At 42.4% G+C, this 22,918-nt stretch overlaps 1 protein-coding gene across 1 annotated transcript in view; it reads left to right on the top strand.

Annotated features, from left to right (window-relative positions):
• The window catches only part of LOC132830825 (beta-1,4 N-acetylgalactosaminyltransferase 2-like), a 28,399-nt gene extending 5,891 nt beyond the window's left edge, over positions 1 to 22,508 (top strand). The window contains exons 3-8 of the mRNA XM_060848697.1: positions 2,415 to 2,595; positions 5,066 to 5,152; positions 5,257 to 5,444; positions 12,324 to 12,464; positions 14,970 to 15,195; positions 22,435 to 22,508. Coding sequence (XP_060704680.1) covers positions 2,415 to 2,595; positions 5,066 to 5,152; positions 5,257 to 5,444; positions 12,324 to 12,464; positions 14,970 to 15,195; positions 22,435 to 22,508 — 897 coding nt within the window. The remainder of the gene's footprint in view (positions 1 to 2,414; positions 2,596 to 5,065; positions 5,153 to 5,256; positions 5,445 to 12,323; positions 12,465 to 14,969; positions 15,196 to 22,434) is intronic.
• Positions 22,509 to 22,918: the final 410 nt, after the last annotated feature.

Raw genomic sequence — 22,918 nt, 5'->3', positions numbered from 1 at the left:
GTGGGGATGGGGTGAAAGTAGCATAGAGTACAATAGGTGAGTGGGGGAGGGGATGAAGGTGATAGGTCGGGGGGGGGGGGGTGGAGTGGCTAGGTGGAAAAGAAGATAGGCAGGTAGGATAAGTCATGGGGACAGTGCTGAGCTAGAAGTTTGGAACTGGGGTGAGGTGGGGGAAGGGGAAATGAAGAAACTGTTGAAGTCCACATTGATGCCCTGGGGTTGAAGTATTCCGAGGCAGAAAATGAGGCATTCTTCCTCCAGGCGTCTGGTGGTGAGGGAGCGGTTGTAAAGGAGGCCCAGGACCTCCATGTCCTTGGCTGAGTAGGAGGGGAGTTGAAATGTTGGGCCACAGGGCGGTGTGGTTGATTGGTGTGGGTGTCCCAGAGATGTTCCCTAAAGTGCTCTGCTAGGAGGCGTCCAGTCTCCCCAATGTAGAGGAGACCGCATCGGGAGCAACGGATACAATAAATAATATTGGTGGATGTGCAGGTAAAACTTTGATGGATGTGGAAGGCTCCTTTAGGGCCTTGGATGGAGGTGAGGGGGGTGGTTTGGGTGCAGGTTTTGCAATTCCTGCGGTGGCAGGGGAAGGTGCCAGGACAGGAGGGTGGGTTGTAGGGGGGCGTGGACATGACCAGGTAGTCACAGAGGGAACGGTCTTTGCGGAAGGTGGAAAGGGGTGGGGAGGGAAATATATCCCTGGTGGTGGGGTCCGTTTGGAGGTGGCGGAAATGTCGGCGAATGATTTGGTTCATGTGAAAGTTGGTAGGGTGGAAGGTGAGCACCAGGGGCGTTCTGTCCTTGTTACGTTTGGAGGGATGGGGTCTGAGGGCAGGGGTGTGGGATGTGGACAAGATGTGTTGGAGAGCATCTTTAACCACGTGGGAAGGGAAATTGTGGTCTCTGAAGAAGGAGGCCATCTGGTGTATTCTGTGGTGGAACTGGTCCTCCTGGGAGCAGGTACGGCGGAGGCAGAGGATTTGGGAATCCGGGATAGCATTTTTGCAGGAGGTTGGGTGGGAAGAGGTGTAATCCAGGTAGCTGTGGGAATCAGTGGGTTTGTAAAAAATGTTGGTGTCAAGTCGGTCGTCATTAATGGTGATGAAGAGGTCCAGGAAAGGGAGGGAGGTGTCAGAGATGGTCCAGGTAAATTTAAGGTCAGGGTGGAATGTGTTGGTGAAGTTGATGAATTGCTCAACCTCCTCACGGGAGTACGAGGTGGCGCCAATGCAGTCATCAATGTAGCGGAGGAAGAAGTGGGGAGTGGTGCCGGTGTAATTACGGAAGATGGAATGTTCGACATAGGCAACAAAGAGACAGGCATAACTCAACTTGGGCTGATCTCTCTCTGCCTTGGTTCCTTTACTAAAGTATGCTGTATCCCAATTGGACTAACACCCTGTGTTCTCAACCCCACCAAACTGGTTTAAATTCCTCCCATCAGCATTAGCAAACTCACCTGGAAGGATGCTGGCCCCACTCAGGTTCAGATGAAGACCAAATGAGTGCCACCTTCCCCAGGAATGGTTCCAGTAATGTAGGAATCTAAATCTTCCCTCCTTCACCAGTTCTTGAGCTTTGCATTCATCTGCCTTATTTTCCTATTTTTGTAGTTGCTGGCATGTGGCACTGGGAGAAATCCAGAAGTTACAATGTTTAACATCCTGCTCCAGACTCCCAAATTCTTAATGAAAGACCTCATTCTTCATTCTATTATTCTATCATTAGTAGCAATGTGTACTATGTCCTCAGTCTTACCCCCAACAGGATGCCCTGCAGCTGCTCAGTGACATCCTTCACCCTGACACCAGGGAGGGAGCGTACCAGGCTGGAGTCATGTCAGTAAAGACAGAAACACCTGTATGTTTCCCTAATTAACAAATCCCCTTCCACTCTCACTCCTACCTTTTTCATCCTCCCCTCCTGGATAATCTGGATGCCGTACTGTGCCAGAAGCTTGGCTGTGTCTGCACTCCCTTGATGAGCCAGGTCTCTTAAGAATTCCCAAAATGGAAAACCAATTGATGGGCAGACCCCAGAGGACTCCTGCACTACCTGCCTGATTGTCTTTGATTGTCTGATGGCCACCCATTCCGTTCTTTCCTCCGATCCCATCAGCTGAGGTATGACCACCTTTCTAAATGTGCAATCCACATTACAATCAGCCTCACAGATGTGCCACATGGAACCAGCCATTGCTCGAGTTCAGAAACACAGAGCTCATGTTTCTGCAGTTGGGGGGACTTCATTTTCACTATATTTCAGAGAGTAAATGGTGTAGTCCTTCACTCCACAGATATTAATTGTCACTACCTTTTTCAGATGCTTAATTGCACATGCGTACAGCAGCATTCTACGAAACTCACCATCACATTTCAATGCACAGGTTAATTATCAATTTTCTTGTTGTTTAGGTGAAACTATCAGCTACCCAAGGAGTATTTAACACAATTGCTGAAGTCCCAGATGGTGTATTGAAAGGCTTAGGTGACAAAACTTTAACAATAACAAGTCCAAGCTTAGAATTCATAAATGCTGTACTTAAATATATTACTTACACAAGCAAACAACATCACATCAGTACAACTGATATAGGTAAGTACAGCCTATAGTATTTTATTTGTTAATATAGTGTTAAAAAGCTTTGCAATTCTATCTGTATGTGAAATGAATCCTCTTTTTTGATAATTATTCCACGTTGTTCCTTCATGATGTAGGCATCAAAAAAAGTGATTCTTACAATTATTCTTGGATCGTTATATCCTAAATTCAAACTGAATTCTTTTACACTTGGCATTAAAACTTTTTATAGTTTTTGGCAGAGCAATTTATTGATACACTTGCTAAATTGTAAAAATAGCAAATCACCTCAGTTAGATGTTTTTCAGTTCGAACTGACACAAATCCCGACTCTCTTATCCTGCAGTTCTGTGGAGACTGTGTACCTCTGGACCAGTAATTCCAGAATACCAGTCTCATGTTCTGGGTGATTAAGATCCACTTTTGCAGATGGTGAAATTTGAAATCAATAAAAACAACTGGAATAAAAAGCCAATTTAAAGGTGATCATGTAACTTATGTCTTCTTTGGAGGAAGATCTGCTGTCCTTCACTGGTCAGCCTAATGCTATTCTGAGTTAATCCTATCCATCTGTGCATGATCCAAATCCCTCGATTCCCTGCCTGTTTTTCAGTCTGTCTAAATGGCCTAGTTTAAGATCGATGCAACTCTCTAATGCTGACTTCCTACATAACTCCAATATTAATCCATATACAGTGAGGCTGCAGATCTGAAATTAAAATGCAAAGTACTGGAGAAATGCAATGGGTCTGGCAGCGCCTGTGGAGATAGAAATAGTTACCATTTCAAATCCGATGATTTCTTTGAAATTTCCAGTATCAATCATTTATGGGTGTCTTCAACCAGGGGTGAGACCATTTTTAAACTATTGTGTACGGTTCTAGTTGCCCTGCTACATGAAGGAGGGTGTTAAGCTGGAGAGCATACAGAAACATTTACATGGATGTTGCTTTGATTGGATGGTTTGTGTTATAAGGAGAGGCTGGATAGGCTTAGATCTTTTTTTCCCTGGAACTTCGGAAGCTAAGGAGTGGCCTAACAGAGGTTTACAAAACCAAGAGGGGCATGAATAAGGTTATTGGACAAGTTTTTTTTAGGAGTAGGGGAGTCCAAAACTATAGACACAGGTTTCAGTTGGAAAGGGAAATGTTTAAAAGGGATCGGAAGGGCAGATTTATCACACAGAACGTGGTGTGTAAATAGAATGAGTTGCCAGAGGAAATGGTAGAAGCAGGAACATTTAAACGACATTTGGACAGGAACATGAATAGGAAAGGTTTAGAGGGATATGGATCAAATGCAGGGAATACTTTAGTTGAGGATACCTGATCAGCAGGGACACATTGGACCAAAGGCTCTGGTTCCATGTTGTCAGGCAGTAAATTTGATTTGGAAGAACAATTCAATGATTTGGTATTATATGTTACCATTCCTGATTTCTAAGCTATGCCGCCCATGTACTGTAGCTTCATCATTAACCGTTCCAAAGTGGACCGCAAGTATTGCACAAAAACCAGCTCCAGTTTATTTCAGGATATTTTCAAGGACCACCCAAAGTGAGGCTCAAGCTTATCAAAGGATCAATCCATTTGGTCTATCATGGGTTTTCTCAGCATTTTGACCGAATTGCAATCTCCTGCCTTTCCTTATAACCTTGCCCATTTTCCATTGCCTTTCAGGCCACAAATACAGAATTATATCGCAAAACAAAACACAAAACCCACACTCAGCAGTATTCATCACAGAATTCATCCTGGACCAATCCACTCATATAGAATCTTATAGGAAAATGTACAAATAATTCCACAGATATAGCTTTTACTGCAATACCTAAACATCAAGGTCAGTGTAATCAGTGAATACTGATGTATGCCAAACTTCAGTTTGCACAGTCAATGAAATATCCACAGAACACAGGACTGCACAGATCAGGAAGGTAAAAGTGTACTTTTCAAACTGGAAGACAGTTAAGTCGTTTAAGTCACTATCCCAGGACTGGAAGTCCATTGCTATTCCCACACACTGTATCAATGATTGAGAGAATTTAATGTGTTTGCTAAACACGTCACTTCCATTGATGTTGCTTTGGGAAAGAAATGAAGCAGAGACTTGATATTTCCCTGCAGATGAGTACTCAACCTCAAATGTAAAATTGAAGCTAAAATCTTAATCTTGTGAAAGGAATTCAAAGGGAGGATCAACAGAAACAAAATGTCTCAAAAAACATTGATTTGACAACCCAGAAAAGACCAAGAGGTAAATGGTTATGATGTGAACCACCTATTCTGTCATGGAATAACCAAACTTTTGGCACGATAGTTTTAGTAATTGGTTTAAGCTTAAGATATCTCATTTGGAATAGACTGTTTTTTTGTGTTTCTTAAATATCTTGTGCTAAGTTTGTTACAATCAGTTCATATTTTATACATCTGCAATTCAGAAAATCTACTGTTTTGAACCGTATTTATATTTTCTCTGCACAAAGTGTCTTTTCAGTTTGAAGAACATGTTGCTGAATTCCCGATTATTATTAGGCAGCCCCCAATGCCACGGTTGTTTGATCCTGGACCAGGTAAACTTGGTTTTAAATTGGGTCATAAACATTAGAGGTTTGAGTAATATTTTCAAATAAAATTTGTTTCTCTAACTAACTTGGATTGTCTTCCCTTATTCCAGATAATGACATCAATTCCTTGGTAACCATTACAACAAAGACATTTTTAAGATATCATAAGCTCCGAATCTTGATAGACAGCATTCGGAGCTTTTACCCCAAAATGACGATAATCATTGCAGACGACAGTGAAGTTCCTGAGAAAATTGAAGGACCCCACATTGAACAATACATCATGCCATTCGCAAAAGTATAGTAAAGATTTATGTATTCAATTTATACAGACTTCAAACAGAAGTTTGATTTGAAAGCAGAATTCAACGATTTGATATTATATGATGGCATTACTGAGTCCTCGCTTTTGCTGCCCACATACTGTAATGTCAACATTAACAAAAGGTTGCAGAAAAATCAACTCAGGTTTATGTGGGGTTATTTTCAAAGAGTATCCAAACTAAGGATGCTAATAGCATGCTGGCCTTCATAACAAGAGGAATTGAATATAGAAGCAACGGGGTGCTTCTGCAGCTGTACAGGGCCCTGGTGAGACCACACCTGGAGTACTGTGTGCAGTTCTGGTCTCCAAATTTGAGGAAAGACATTCTGTCTATTGAGGGAGTACAGCGTAGGTTCACGAGGTCAATTCCTGGAATGGCGGGATTACCTTACACTGAAAGGCTGAAGTGACTGGGCTTGTATACCCTTGAGTTTAGAAGACTGAGAGGGGATCTGATTGAGACATATTAGATTATAAAAGGATTGGACACTCTGGAGGCAGGAAACATGTTTCCGCTAATGGGTGAGTGCCGAACCAGAGGACACAGCTTAAAAATACGGGATAAAGCATTTAGGATAGAGATGAGGAGAAACTTCTTCACCCAGAGAGTGGTGGCTGTGTGGAATGCTCTGCCCCAGAGGGCAGTGGAGGTCCAGTCTCTGGATTCATTTAAGAAAGAGTTGGATAGAGCTCTCAAAGATAGTGGAATCAAGGGTTATGGAGATAAGGCAAGAAGAGGATACTCATTAGGAATGATCAGCCATGATCATATTGAATGGCGGTGCAGGCTCGAAGGGCTGAATGGCCTACTCCTGCACCTATTGTCTATTGTCTATTGTCATACGGCTCAAGTCCCATCAGAGAATCAATACATTTGGTCTATCATTTCTGCATGGGCATTCTAGGCACTTTACCTTAATTCCAATCTCCTGCCTTTCCCCTTAGCCCTGAACATTTTCCTTTTCAAGTTAGAATTAATGCTCTCTGAATATAGGATAAGGCTCCAGGGACTTATCAACCTTCAGACCTAACAGTCTCTCCAACACCAATTCCTGGCAAATATAACTTCCCTTAAGTTCAGGTCCTTCATCCACTGTTACCTCAGTTGACACCAAACTTCCAGGCAATGCACAATAGATTCTAATTAATCACTGGGTTAAAAGCTTCTTCTCATCTCATAATTTTCTAAAGTATTTGCACTGGCTGGGAGCTCTAGAATTAGGGAGTACAATGAGAGGTTTGAGGAGCAGGGAAACGGGCTTGAACAGATCGAAATTGAGGAATTTATGTGTTGGAAACTTTGGCAATCATTAAAATTGATAAGTCCCCAAGGCCAGACCAGATTTATCCTCGGTTGTTCTGCGAAGTGAGAGAGGAGGTTGCTATGCTGCTGGTTAAGGTCTTTGCTTCATCTCTTTCCATGGGAGTTGTACCAGAGGATTGGAGAGAGGTGAATGTTGTTCTTCTTTTCAAGAAGGGGAATAGGGAAATCCCTGGAAATTACAGTCTTACGTCTGTGGTCAGCAGGATTTTGGAAAGAATTCTGAGGGATAGGATTTATGACTATTTGGAAAAGCATAGCTTGATTAAAGGCAGTCAGCATGGTTTTGTGAGGGGCAGGTCATGTCTTACAAGTCTTCATAAGTTCTTTGAGGAGGTGATGAGACAGGTTGACAAAGGTCGAGCAGTGGATGTGGTGTATATGGACTTCAGCAAGGCATTTGATAAGTTTCCCTACAGTAGGCTCCTTCATAAAGTCAGGAATACTGGGAGATCTGGCTGTTTGGACTCAGAATTGGTTGGCTGGTAGAAGGCAGAGAGTGGTTGGAGATGGTAATTATTCTACCTGGAGGTCAGTGGTGAGTGGTGTCCCGCTGGGCTCTGTTCTTGGGCCTCTGTTCTTTGTTGTTTTTTAAATGAGTTGGATGAGGTGGTTGAGGTGTGGGTTACTAAGTTTTCTGATGACACAAAAGCTGGAGGTGCTGTTGATAGTATCGAGGGCAATTACAGGCTGCAACACGACATTGACAGTATGCAGAGCTGGGCTGAGAAATGGTAGATGGAGTTCAAGCTGGATAAATGTGAAGTGATGCATTTTGGAAGATCAAACTTGAATGCTGAATATAGGATTAAAGAAAGGATTCTTGGCAGTGTGGAGAAGCAGCAGGATCTTGGTGTTCAAGTGCATAGATCCTTCAAATTTGCCACCAAAGTGAATAAGGTTGCTAAGAAAACATATGGTGGTTTGGCTTTCATTAACAGAGGGGTCGAGTTTAAAAGCCACAGCTCTACAAAACCATGGTGAGACCACACTTGAAATATTGTGTCCAGTTCTGGTTACCCTATTATAGGAAAGATGTGGAGTCTTAGGAGAGGGTGCAAATGAGGTTTACCAGGATGCTGCCTGGACTGGAGGGTTTGTCTTATGAGGAAAGGTTGATTGAGTGCCTACTTTTCTTGCTGAAGGGAAGGAGGAAGAGAGGTCACCTGGTCGAGGTGTACAAGGTAATGAGAGGCACGGATAGAGTCGATAGCCAGAGACTTTTCCCCAGGGCAGGATTGACTGCCACTATGGGTCACAGTTTTGATGTGTTCGGAGGAAGATTTAGAGGAGATTTCAGAGATAAGGTTTTTTACGCAGAGAGTTGTGAGCATATGGAATGCATTGCCAGCGGTAGTGATGGAAGCAGAGTCATTAGGGACATTTAAGCGACTACTGGACGTGCACATTGACAGCAGTGAAGTGAGGGTTGTGTATGTTAGGTTATTTTATTTTAGATTAGGCTTAATCCTCAGCACAACATCATGGGCTGAAGGGCCTGTACTATGCTGTACTTCTCTATGTTTTATGTTCTATATTCTATAATCTGAGAATTAGGGCCAGACCATTCAGGAGAGATATTAAGAAGCATGTCCACACACAAAAGGTGGAAGATGCTTGGAACTCTTTAACACAAACAGTAGTGGATGCTGAATTAATTTTAAATCTGAGACAGATAAATTTTTGTTAAACAAACGTATTAAGGGATATGGGCCAAAATTAGGTCTGCAGAGTTATGCTACAGATTAACCATGATCTCAATGAGTGGCAGAGCTGGTTTGATGGACTGGATGGTCCACTTGTATTCTTCTCTCACAAAACACTTGAAATCGGGCCTTTGGTTCTCGATCCCTTTATGAGCAGGAACAATTTCTCCCTACCTCCTCTACCACTGTCACCTTAAACCTTCTCTCAGATCTCCTCTTAGCCTTCTCCTCTTCAAGAAAAACAATCCTAATGTCTCCAATCTCTGCTCAATAACTGCAGTTGCTTATCTCTGACACCAATCTCATAAACCTCAGTCGAGCCAGACTTTCCGTTTGTCCATTAAGAGCAATATGATGCTGAGCCATCTTTGGTCCCAGGCTCAATGCAATGAATCCAATAAGCTGCAAGTCTCAAGTCAATGGCTTTTCCAGCTCACCTGATCTGGAGACATGAGCACTTGGTCAGTTCACCAACTGATTCAGCCAAGAGGTGATGCCAAGGGAGCAGGAAGTGGGGTGTGATTCACATCAGAGTCCTGGTTTTCTTGAGATGCTCCGGTAAGTAAATGTGAAAAAAACTTCATCTTATATCACATGGAACCTCAAGGTCTGATTCTCTCAACGTGAGCTGCTTTCTGTGCAAATCAATCTCGAATTGAGGATTCAAACAGCAAATGTGGATTCATATCGATATGTGCTCAGTGGCAAAGCAAATCCTTTGTCAGACTTGTGTTCCAAAGTTACATGGTTGTGGCTACTCTCACTGTTGCTGTTTATTCCAGAAAGGTTTTCTTCTGAGTTCCCTATTACTCTGGTGTACTCTGTTATCTTTCAGCATTATCAAGTGCTTAATCCAATTAACCCAATCAAACACTTCTTAAAATCTACAAGACAAATATATAATTCCTGTCTAACCCTTAAACTACATTCCCTCAATAATTGTACAATATCTGTTGCATCTCTTGTCTCTCTTCCTCCCTGGAATCTAAAACTGGTTGTCTTTAATTTGATTCTGTGACATCTCCCCCATGCTCTTGGTCCTAACCTTATTATTATTAGGCACAGAGTGTGAATAATACTTACCAGACTAGCGCTGGAATGGAATTGCCACTCAGTCCTTCTGAGTGCATGTCCTGCTCCAGCAGATGTCACAGTTTAGTGTTCTTGGCGAGGGACATCTTTCAGGGAATTGAAGAAAATGACAGCAAGGCCTGTCGATCCATGATGTCGTCTTTCTCCTTTACCTCCTTGGTGGGTCTTCACCTGCTCCATCTCTTTCTGGAGGCTGTGTGGCAGCCACTGGACATTGCTGCCCTTGTCATGCTTGCTGATGAAGTCACAGTCACCACCATCTTCTTCTGTTTTGTCTTCATAATTGGATTAAGTCATCTGACATTTAATTCTTATTTCAAAACATATTGTGAGGGGTTTGCCACAAATAATTAATTCAATTTAAGACTACATGTGATCAAATTAAATGGGCAGTTTATTGATTTCCATAGTACCACTGGACACATGACAGGAAGATGGAGAGTAGCAGTGAACTCTGCAAGCTCTGCTTGATGGTATTTATCACATGGCAACCCGATTCCTCCAGGGTCCTTAAAGGGGACAGGAGGTAGCAGGCAGGTCAGCAACGTGGTGCACATGTCCATCAGAATTCTTTGCTCTGTGGTCCCGTTCAGGGCTTCACCTGTTACGTATGCAGTCGAACCTGACAATGGCCTCACCCTGTGGAGAGCCGCCACATGAATTATCTTTTTCCCCTCACCCAGCAGCCTGCTCACTTCCTCCCCCCACAGCTCCCACCCCACATCACCCTCACTGAATGGAATTCTATAAAATCCTCTGAATTACATGCAGTCTCACAAATGGAGTAATTGTTTGTGTCTGATGAAGTGGTGAGATTAGGTGTTCAAAATCATGCTGTTTCTCTTACCCTTAATCCTGGGACTCTGGTGGCTGGGCACTTCTGGATGTTTGAAAAATGCATAATTAGAAGAGGAGGATAGATTTAAACAAAATGGGGCACAACATGTGATGTCCAACGATGCACCATCAGCAACTAACTTGTCACATCAGATCTCAGCACCAAGATGAACCCGATGCTGAGAGCTGTATAAAGCATCCTCAATGTTCTCAGCAAGACCAAATGACACAGGTTCTGTGATAGCTTGTCACAATGGTAAGAGCCACAATCTCTGTGAGGAAATGCAGGTGTACTTACTTCAAATCATTTCAGCTCTCCACCATTCTCTGGCATGCTGCAACATCTTGCAATGAGAAAGGCAAAGTGTCAGATGTTGTGCACCACTGTGTGTGTGAGGTTAGCCTGCCATTGTTATATAGCTGGAGGCAATCATTGGTGGGTGCACAGTGGGAACATCAGGAAAAGTGGGAACATCAGTTGGAGTACCTGTATTTTCAACATGAGTTCTGACTCTTGGGGAATTCTGCTGCGTAAGTATTAGGGACTTGATGATTTGATTGGTTTAAAGTCTGGTTGAAGATTTGTAGCTCGGGTGTTTTGATGTTTCTTCCGGTATTTATAGTGGTTTGTTCTTGCCGCTTCCGGGTGTCAGTTTCAGCTGTAGTAGTTTGTATGTGGGGTCCAGGTCGATGTGTCTGTTGATGGATGTTCTTGCCGCTACAGCTGAAACTGACACCCGGAAGCGGCAAGAACATCCATCAACAGACACATCGACCTGGACCCCACATACAAACTACTACAGCTGAAACTGACACCCGGAAGCGGCAAGAACAAACCACTATAAATACTGGAAGAAACATCAAAGCAGTGCTTCACAGGAGGCTCCAATAGCACTGATGATGTTCCCTAGCCAGGGAACGAAACGTTTGCAGCAAAAACTTCCAGCTCGGCGAACAGGACCACAACGATTTGATTGGTGCGTTGTCAGTGATGTAGTGGGAAAGAGATGTTCCAAAAAGATACATTCACTGACATTGATCACCCACATGAGTTCATTAAGGTTCTTGTGATACTGCTCCTGGATCCTCAACATTAAATGGCAACAACTGACATCAGCCAATGTCTCTCCCTGCCCTTTCTGAGCGTGGTCCTTGAGGGCATCCTTTACCCAGGACACAATGGCATGCCTCCTGCTGACCACAGATACAATCAATACGTCAGGTACCAGATATTCCTTCTGCATTTTTCTTCATTTTTCCATGTCTTAAATCATAGCATTGTTGTTTAGTGCCATTTCCCCTCAAAAGAGTCAAACAATCTTCAATAACACGTGGCTGACTATAACACGTATTGATCACTCAATATCCCCCAGCCTTTGCTTATTGCAGAGGCAGCCAATCACACAGCAGATATTGAGCCCTATACTACATCATAATTGGGTGTCACCAACACCCTTATGTCAATCTCTAATGAAACCAGTGCGACTATGTGTCCAGTGATAACCCAGCACCTAAGCCAATTTTTAGGCTAGTTCTGTAGATACTGGCAAATTGTGTCTTTACTCTGATATTTCCCTGAGATAGTTCCCTCATTGTAAAACTCAACAATTCTCCAAAAGGCTGAAACTCTTGGTCACTGTCCACTGATATGCTATTCAAATTTTGGACAGGATCCTTCCAACACTGAACAATTTACAAGTCATTTAACTGAATTAGAAAAATAGGAGAGAATGAAGGTGGAAGTAAATGTTGGAAAATAGATGAACTCCATGTCTATTGTTCATACCACTTTAAGCTAGATACTTCTTGTAACATAATTGTGGCTAACCCAATTTCAAAGAACCAATTTCTCCTCATTTATTGATCCTGAAACTCTTGCCATTTTATTCTGCACAGGGATGGTTTGCTGGAAGAAACTTGGCAGCTTCTCAGGTCACAACTAAATACCTGCTTTGGGTGGATGAAGATTTTCTATTCACAAAACAGACAAAAGTGGAAAAGCTGGTGGAAGTATTAGAGAACACAAACTTGGACGTGGTAAGAATGGAACTGCTTGGAAAGTGGAACAATGTTTCACAAATACTTCAACCTGATGACATTTCATTTTTATGTTTTGAGAAATGCCATTTTAATTTGCATATAAAATAATCTGATTGATATTTTGTTCATATCTATACACACAAGTAAGTTTGACAGCAGGAAGCCTGTCATTCAGCGAGAAAAATAACTCCCATCTTGCAGTTAGAAAATTGGAGGATATTTAGGAAACCCATCTTTCCAAGCTCTTAACTCATGATGATTGACAGAGGGAGGGAGAGAGGAAGGAAGAAAGTGAGGGAGAGGTGCAGGGATGTTGAAAATAAGAAAGGGAGGGTGAAAAGAACAAAGAAACATCTGCCATTCAGAAAGTGTTAGAGTGTATTACAAAGGATATAACAGCAGAACATTTACAAATACATAATATAACCAAGCAGGGTCAGCATGGCTTCATGGAAGGGAAATCATCCCCGACAAATTCATTCCAATTCTTTGAGAAAGTAACAAGCAGCATTGATAATGGGAAACCAGTAAATGTAATATATTTAGATTTCCAAATGGCGTCTGAGAAGGTAACACACAGACGACATCATTAGAAAAGTGCCCATGGTGTTGGGAGTTGTGTATTAACATGGATAAAGGTTTTGCTGTATATAGAAGACAGAGTTGGGATAAAGGGGGCAATTTCAGGATGGCAACCTGTAACTAGTGGAGTTCTACAGGAATCAGTACTGGGGCCACAATAATTTAGAATATATTTTAAGAATATATATTAATAACTAGGATAATGGAAATGGATGGACTGTGACCAAATTTGCAGATTACACAAAATAGATATGAAGATAAGTAGAAAGCATAACACAAGAAGTTTATAGCGATTACAGACAGATGGAGTGGATGGGGAAACTTGCCAGGTGGAATATGATGAAGGAAATGTGAGCTAAAGCACTTTCAAAGGAAGATTAGAAGAGTTGAGTATTATTTAATTGGGAAAAGACTGCAGAAAGCTGCACCACAGAAGGATTTAGGAATCTTCATGCATGTGTCACGAATAGCTGACAATAAAATTCAATAAGTAATCTAGAGGGCAAATGGAATGTTGCCTTTTTAATTCAAAAGGAAGGGATTATAAAAATAGGGAGGTCTTAGTAAAAATATACAAGGCACCAGCCAGACCACAACTGGAATACCGTGAAAGGATTTGGTCCCTTTATGGAAGGAAAGATGAAGTGTCATTGGAGGCAATCCAGAGAAAGTTCACTCGGTTGATTCCAGGCATGGAGGGAAGGTCTTATGGAGCGAGGTTAAGTAGATTGTGCCGGCACACATCAGAGTTTAGGAGAATGAGAGATAATCTTATTAAAACATAGTATTCTTAGGGGGCTTAACAGGGTAAATGGAGCGACATTTCTTCCTCTTGTGGGAGAGTCTGGGACCAGAAGGTGTAATCTCAGAGTAAAGTGTCATCCATTAAGGATATTGATAAAGAGGATTTTCTTTTTCAAAAATTAGTGAATCTGAGAAATTCTTTGCCGCAGAGAGCTGTCAAAGCTGGACCACAAGGTATATTCAAAACCAATGTACTAAATTTTAATCAGAAAAGCAATCAAGTGTTATGGCGATAAGGCAGGAAAATGGCATTGAGGATTATCATCAAATGATAAGGCAGACCTGATGGACTGAATGGTCCACTTCTGCTCCTATGTCTTCTGGTGTAAACATCTTGGAAAGTAAGGGAGAGAAGGGAAGGATATGAGAAGGAAGGAAGGGGGGAAGTAAGGAAAAGAAGGAAGGGGTCAAGTCAGCAAGGAAAGGAGGCATGGTGGCTCACTGGTTAGCAGTGCTGCCTCACAGTGCCAGGGATCTGGGTTCAATTCCAGTCTCAGGCGATTGTCTATGTGGAGTGTGCACATTCTCCCTATATCTGCGTGGGTCTGCTCAGGGTGATCCAGTTTCCTCCTGCAGAGTTTGGATATGCAGGTTGGCCATGCTATATTGCACATAGTATCCAGGGATGTTAAGGTGGATGAGCCATGGGAAATTCAGGGTAGGGGGTGATTCTGGTTGGGATGCTCTTAAGTGGGTTAGTGTGAACTCGATGGGTCAAATGGCCTACTTCCACACTGTAGGGATTCTACAACTCTTGTAAGGGAGGAAGGAAGGATATTTTACACATATTTGGTTCTTTGAATGTAATCACGTGATGGAAATATCGACCCCAGCTTCCCAAAGTGAGTGTCAGGAACCAAGTGGGGTCATGAGCTGAACATTTGATGTCCTGGACCCTCATGAAGTAATGGATTGTCTCCCTCTTCCATGGTTCCCCAGTTCTCAGCAAGAGGATTGCTCAAGGACTCACAACAATTATACAGCCCTGAAGTGGGCTTACTGCAGGAAATACTGAGGAAGCACTGACAAGGAGCCCTTGTGGTCATAGAATGAAAAATCACTGAGAAAAGAAACTATATTCCATTTCTCTAATTGGATGTAATATAATCTTTACAGGTTGGTGGCTCAGTAAATGGTAATCGTTACCACTTTAAGCTGTGGTATGAAAATGGAAATCCTGATGATGGAGAATGCTTGTTCTCAAAGCCTGGGGGCTTTCACCCCTTGGATGGGTTTCCCAACTGTGTGATGACCAGTGTTGTGGTCAATTTCTTTCTGGCGAAGACATCAAAGATATTGAGTGTTGGATTTGACCCTCGATTGGCCAGGGTAGCTCATGGAGGTACGTGAGCCATTCTGTTGTGCTGCTCTTCCATCGCAATGCTCATTTCAGTTGGTGATAATAAACTTTTATTCAGATTTGTTTGTTTTCATGTTTCAGTAACACCCTTAGGAAGCCAAAAAGTACCATGAACATAGGTCAGGCGATTGTGACAAAGTGAGGTGGGATCCTAGGACTGTGGGCACAAAACATCCTTCCACCAGCTGCCTTGTCCATTCTCAGTACTGTCCCAGGCTGTGTGTAGAATGGAAGTGAACAATTAAAGCTCCTTTCCTGAACTGACTGGAAATTTCCAGTCAGCACATTGACCTGACAGTGGCAAAAAACACGGCCAGAGAAAGGGAGCATCCAGATAGTGACAGGCCAAGGTCTAACCTTCCAGATTGCTTTAATCCCAAGCCTCCTCCACAGACCATCACTGCCAATGATGAAGAATGACCAGAGTTACAGCTGCATTCCACCCTCAAAAGGTTTCTTCTTGGCAAAGATGTGATTTAGAGTCATAGGGATGTATCGCACGAAAACAGACCCTTTAATCCAACCTGACCAAGTGAAACAGATTTAGAAATTAATCACGTCCCATTTGCCAGTATTTGGCCCATTTCCCTCTAAACCCTTCCTATTCATATACCCACCCAGATGCCTCCCCAACCTCCTCTGGCAGCTTTTTCCATGTATGCACCACCATCTGCATGAAGAAGTTGCCCCTCTGGTCCCTTTGGAATCTTAGCCCTCTCACCCTAAACCTGTGCCCTCTGGTTTTAGATTCCCCTCACCTGGGAAAATGACCATGCACCCTATACATGCCCCTTGTGATTTTCTAAACCTATATGAAGTCACCCCTCAGCCTCCTACACTCCAAGGAAAACAGCCCCAACCTATTCAGTCTCTCACTTTTGCTGAAACCCTCCATCCCTGGCAACAGCCTCATAAATCTTTGCTTAACCTTTTCAAGTTTCCCAATATCTTTCCTGTAGCAGAGACACTAAAATTAAATGCAGTACGTCAAAAGTGGCCAATCCAATGTCCTATACAGCTGCAACATGACCTCCCAACCCCTATATTCAATGCATTGAGCAATGTATGCAAGAATACCAAATATCCTCTTCAATATTCTGTCCAGCTGTGACTCCAGTTTCAAGGAACTATGAACCTGCACTTCAAGGTCTTTTGTTTGGCAACACTCCCAGGACCTTAACATTAAGTATGTAAGTTCTGCATTAGTTTGCCCTATCAAAATGCAGCACCTCACATTTACCTAAATTAAACTCCACCTGCCACTCCTTGGTCCATCATGCCATCTAAACAAGGTCCTGATGTACTCTGAGGTAACCCTCTTCGCTGTCCACTACACTTCACATTTTAGTGTCATCTGCAACATACTTCCTGTATTCACATCCAAATCATTTATATCAATGACAAAAAGCAGTTGATTTGATTTGATTTATTATTGCCACATATTGTGATACAGTGAATAGTATTGTCGTGCATAATATCCAGACAAATCATAATTTACATAAGTATATCAGGGTAATCGCACAAAATGCAGATCATAGTGTGTTACAGCTGCAGTGAAGGTACAGTGAATGGTTAACCCGACCATATGAGTGTTCAGTTTGTTAGTCTGATAACTGCCAGGAAAAAGCTGCTCATGAATCTGTTGGTACTGCTTTCAAATTTTTTCTCTTCTACCTTTGGAAGAGGGTGGGAGAGAGTATAACTGGAGGGGGAAGAGTCTTTGATTGTGTTGGTGGCTTTCCTGAAGCAGTGGAAAGTGTGGACAGAGCAAATGGAGGGAAAGTAGGTCCGTGTGATGGTTTGGGCTGCATTCACTAATCTCTGTAATTTCTTGTCATCTTGGGCAAAGCAGTGCCACACTAAGCTGTGATGTATCCAGATAGGATTATTTCAATGGTAAACCTCTGCAAACTGGTAAGGGGTTATTGTGGAATTTCCTTAGCCTTCTGAGGAAGTATGGTGTTGGTGTGCTGTTGTTACTGTAACATTGATGTGGATGGGCCAGGACTGATTGCTGGTGATATTTACACCCAGGAACTTGAAGCTGTCAACCACCTCCACCTCAGCACCATGGATACAGATAGGGGACTGTCCTCCACTCTGCTTCCTGGAGTCGATGGCCATCTCCTTCATTTTGCTGACATTGAGAGTGTGATTGTTGTCTTTACACCATGTCACTAAGCTGTCTATCTTTTTTTCCTGTACTCTACCTCATTGCTGTAATCAGCAAACTTGAAAATGAAGTTAAAGCTGAATTTGGCCAAACAGTCAGGAGTGTATAATGAGTATAATATAGGACTGAGTATGCAGCTTTGCACCGATGTTGAGGGTTATCGTGGAGGAGGTCTTATCACCTACCCTCATTGATTGCTGTCTGTGGATCAGGAAGTCGAGGATCCAGTTGGAGATGGGGGAGCAGAGTCTGAGGTTTTAGAGTTTGGAGATGTTTTTGGTTGAAATTATGATACTGAAGGTGATTCATCAGCTAAGGGAGCTTTTACTTCCTTACAGTTTACACCAAAATTCTTTCACTGCACAACTCCCACATATTGGCCCTTCAATGTTACCAACTGTCCTTATTATGACAGAGAGTTCACTCTGAACAAAGATCAAAGAAAATTACAGCACAAGAACAGGCCCTTCGGCCTCCAAGCCTGCACCATTCCAGATCCTCTATCTAAGCCTGTCACCTATTTTCCAAGGATCTGCATCCCTCTGCTCCCTGTCCATTCATGTATCTGTCTTGATACATCTTAAATAATGCTGTCTTGCCTGCCTCTACCACCTCCTCTGGCAACGTGTTCCAGGCACCCACCACCCTTGAGTAAAGAACCTTCCACACATATCTTCCTTAAACCTATTCCCTCTCACTCTGAACTCGTGACTCCTAGTAATCGAGACCCGACTCTGGGAAAAAGCTTCTTGCTATCCACCCTGTCTATACCCCTCATGATTTTGTAGACCTCAATCAGGTGTCCCCTCAACCTTCATCTTTCTAATGAAGACAATCCTCATCTACTCAACCTCTCATCATAGCTAGCACCCTCCATACCAGGCAACATCCTAATGAACCTCCTCTGCATCGTCTCCAGAGCATCCACATCCTTTTGGTAATGTGGCGACCAGAACTGTATGCAGTATTCTAAATGTGGCCAAACCAAAGTCTTATACAACTGTAATATGACCTGCCAACTCTTGTACCTAATACCCCATCCAATGAAGGAAAGCATGCTGTATGCCTTCTTGACCACTCTATTGACCTGCGTTGCCACCTTCAAGTAACAAGGGTCCTGCACACCTAGCTCTCTCTCTCTCTACATCAATTTTCCCCATGACTTTTCCAGTTACTGTATAGTTTGCTCTTGAATTGGAACTTCAAAAATGCATCACCTTGCATTTGCCCAGATTGAACTCCATCTGCCATTTCTCTGCCCCACTCAACAATCTATCTCTAGTCTGATGTATTTGCTGGCAGTCCCATTCATTATCTGCTACTCCACCACCATTAGTATTATCTGCAAACATGCTAATTAGACCACCTATACCTTCCTCCAGATCATTTATGTATATCACAAACAGCAGTGGTCCCAACACGGATCCCTGTGGAACACCATTGTCACAGTTTTCCATTTTGAGAAACTCCCTTCCACCACTACTCTCTGTCTCCTGTTGCCCAGCCAATTCTTTACCCATCCAGCTAGTCCATCCACTGGACCCCATGCAACTTCACTTTCTCCTCAGCTTCCCATGGGAAACTTCATGAAACTTCATGAGGTCCACATATATGACATCTACAGCCCGTCCCTCATCAATCAATTACAAGAACAGGCCCTTCCACCCTCCCAGTCTGTACCAATCCAGATCCTCTAACTAAACCTGTCACTTATTTTCCAAGGATCTGCTCCCTGCCCATTCATGTACCTGTCTAGATACATCTTAAATGATGCTTTCGTCCCCGTTTCTACCACCTCCTCTGGCAACGTGTTCCAGGCACCCACCACCCTCTGCATAAAGACCTTTCCATGCATATCTTCCTTAAACTTTTCCCCCTCGCTTTCAACTCGTGACCCTTAGTAATTTATACCCCACTCTGGGAAGAAGCTTCTTGCTGTTTACCCTGCCTTTACCTCTCATGACTTTGTAGACCTCAACATTTGTCTTTGTACTGGAAATAATCCTAGTCTACCCAACCTCTCTTCATAGTTAGAGCTCTCCATCTCAGGCAACATCCTGGTGAATCTCCTCTGCGCCCACTCCAGAGCATCCACATCCGTTTGGAAATGTGGTGAGCAGAACTGTATGCAGTATTCCAAATATGGCTGAACGAAACTGTTATACAACTGTAATATGACATGCCAACTCTTGTACTCAATACACTGTCTGATGAAAGAAAGCATGTGCGCTTTTTTAACCACTCTATTAACTTGTGTTGCCACCTTCAGTGGACAATGGACATGAACACCCAGATCTCTCTCTGCATCAACTTTCCCCAAGATGTTTTCATTTACTGTATAGTTCACTCTTGAATTGGAACTTTAAAAATGCATTACCTTGCATTTGCCCAGATTTAACTCCATCTGCCATTCCTCCGCCCAACTCTCCATTCTATCTATATTCTGGTATGCTATCTGACAGTCCCTTTCATGATCTGCTACTCCACCAATCTTAGTGTTATCTGCACATGCTAATCAGACCACCCATACCTTCCTCCAGATCATTTATGTGTATCACAAACAGCAGTGGTCCCAACACGGATCCTTGTGGAACACCATTGTCACAGTTTTCCATTTTGAGAAACTCCCTTCCACCACTACTCTCTGTCTCCTGCTGCCCTGTCAGTTCTTTATCCATCCATGGAGAAGGCATTTGCTGAATTATATTTGCAGATAACTCTATTTTGCACAAAAATTACACAATCTCCAGGCAGTCCCTGCAGACAGTCATTCCATGCAATATTTTATAAATTCCACTTTGGACATAGAACCAGTCTGACTCAAGATTGAGATACCGAGATTCTCTAACCTCACAACTTTAATGTATTTCTGAGCTGAGATGTCACCTTTTTTTTTATCAAACCTTAAATTATCTCAAGAATGTGACTTAAAAGAAGCTCTGGGATTTACATATCAATGAACCAAAACCTGCAACTCATTCTAAAAGACAAAAGACTTAACAGGAATCTAGGTTTGTTCAATATAGCATTTCAGTTACACGACACTGTAATCTTTTGCTATAAATTCTTTGTCACATGATCTTGCCCCACAGCTACCTGATGAAGCACTCTGAAAGCTGGTGCTTCCAAATAAACCTGTTGGACTATAACTTAGAGTTTTGTGATTTTGAACTTTTTCCACCTCAGTACGACACCAATATCAACATCATGGCTATTATTTTCAGACATTGCTAGACCTGCTGAGTTTCTCCAGCACTTTCTGTTCATGTTACAAAGATTAATTCAGGTAATTATTGAATTGCATTGCAAGGGTAGGTCCCACAACTGAACTCAACACTATCAGACGACCCATTTTTTGAGACAGACAATTCAATCTGCCAAAATATTAAGCAATTAATTTATCTGTCATTGCTTGATTGTGCCAATATTGAATATTTAGAGAGAAAGCCGAGGTAAGGAAATCATAAGCTTTATTAAGGAACATCTTACTGTGGCTTCACAATGCCATTGGTCCGATAGGTTCTACAACAGACAGCAAGATCATGTGACTTCATATCACTTCCAAAAAGGATGCGCCCTGTCTCAGTAGCATACTGCATACTTCAGCTTAATCTGTTACACTACAAGAACCACAGCAGGGATGTGGAAATTATAGTTTTTAAGAGTAATTTGTTATGATCTGGAATCCTCTGCCTGAACATGTAGTGAAAGCAGATTTCATAATAGTTTTCAAAAAGAGGTGAATGTAGAAATTATCAGAGTAGTAGAGAGGAATGTTGTAGTAAAGGGGCCAAAACCCCTCAGTTAGAAAGAATTCAGGAATAACAGAGGAGCTGTTATTGAGAGATAAGACCATGGGAACTATGGGAGGAGCAAATATTTAAGTTTTATAAAGAGAGGTTTGGACTGAGAAAAGCTGGAAATTGATGCTAAACCTGTAAAAAGCATTAGTTCAGCCCACCCCAGCTTGGTACCAGGGATTTGAAAAGATTTGAACTCATTGGAGAGAATAAAAATAAAGAAGTTGTCTTTATTCCCTTGTGGGAATGGATGGCCAGCATTTATTAGCTGTCCCTTGTTGCTCTTGAGGAGGTGGTGGTCCGCTGCATTTTGAAAAGATTGGGAATATGCAAAGCAACATGTCAGGCAGTCTGGATGGGACATATCTTGGCTTATTGTGCAAAGTAAGGGTAGAAATTCCAAATGACTTGGGCAAAATCTTCCAATCCTCCTTGAAGGTGTGGGTGATTCCAGAGGTCTTGCTGAGTGCAGATGTCACAGCCCTGTTTGCAAAAGGGGAAGGAATGTCAACCTTCACCCTCATGATCCTAGTTGGAACATGTTTAAAGACAATAATCTAGTGCAAGATTATTCACATTTGGAAAAGTATGGGTTCGTAAATGGAAGTCAGCACCGTACAGTGCAGGGTTGGGTTACGAGTATACAGAGCTTACTGAAGAGCAGGAAGTCACTTCATTTCCACCTGGACTCATCCATGATCACAGTCAAACCCCTGCCCTGAACTCCTCCAGTCACCTCTTCCCAGTGAGTGCCAGAGTGTTCTCGCTGACCCTACCAGGAATTTCCCATGTCCAATAAAGGAGAGTTGGTGGATCCCATTAAATGCTAATGAGGACTTTGCAAAGCTTTCTGTAAATGAGTGCCTGCCGTACAGATACATCTGGTCTCCACATTTTTGCCTCTTGAGGCTCACATGCACCACTGGCACATTCTCAGTCGCCCATTTCCAGCATCACATTTTAAAATTGGGAACAAAATCTCAGAATATAGACGGTCTTGTGGATCACAGCCAAAGTCAATGAACATGGTTCGTCATTTTTTTTGAGGATTGGAGTCTATTAAAAGCAACTTTCCCAGGGAACATTTCATGGATGGAGAAGATCTTGTCATGGTGTGAATATTTCTGTGTTGTGTTTTGTGTTTGATACATTAAATAGCATTTATCATTCTGTGCTATTCTATCATTATGTTTGATTTTTCCACACCAATGTTTTCACAACTAAAACTGAATTTGAAATCTTTCCTAGAGTTTTTCGTTGACGGACTCGGCAGACTGCTCGTGGGATCGTGTAATGATGTCATCGTTGGCCATCAGGCATAACAAAGTACAAACAATGCCACACTAAAAGCAATTGAACAAAAATATGCAAAATTTAGACAGCCCACTAGGAGTGAAACAAATTTCAAACTTGCACTATTTTATTTCAAAAACCACTTAAAATGTTACACCAAGATTTAATCCCAGGTTTCTAATCAACACTGACAACATCAAGTTCTATCCTGTCACTCTCTGTTTCGGCCTCTCCTCCCCCTCGATGCTATCGGGCTGTTTCTGTGACACTGCTTCTGGGTGCAGTGAATTTTCCTGCAATTCAACATTTCTTCTTATTTGTTCCTGGAATGTGGGCATGAATAGAAAGGCTGTTAGTTTTTGACCATCACTAATTGTTCTTAAGAAGGCGAGGCACCTTCCTGTACAGAACATTGGTTAGACTATTTTTGGAATATTGT

The sequence above is a fragment of the Hemiscyllium ocellatum genome, chromosome 32 (genome assembly GCF_020745735.1).
Source record: "Hemiscyllium ocellatum isolate sHemOce1 chromosome 32, sHemOce1.pat.X.cur, whole genome shotgun sequence".
In the NCBI taxonomy this organism is placed as follows: domain Eukaryota; kingdom Metazoa; phylum Chordata; class Chondrichthyes; order Orectolobiformes; family Hemiscylliidae; genus Hemiscyllium; species Hemiscyllium ocellatum.
This window is presented reverse-complemented; position numbering and strand designations above follow the sequence as displayed.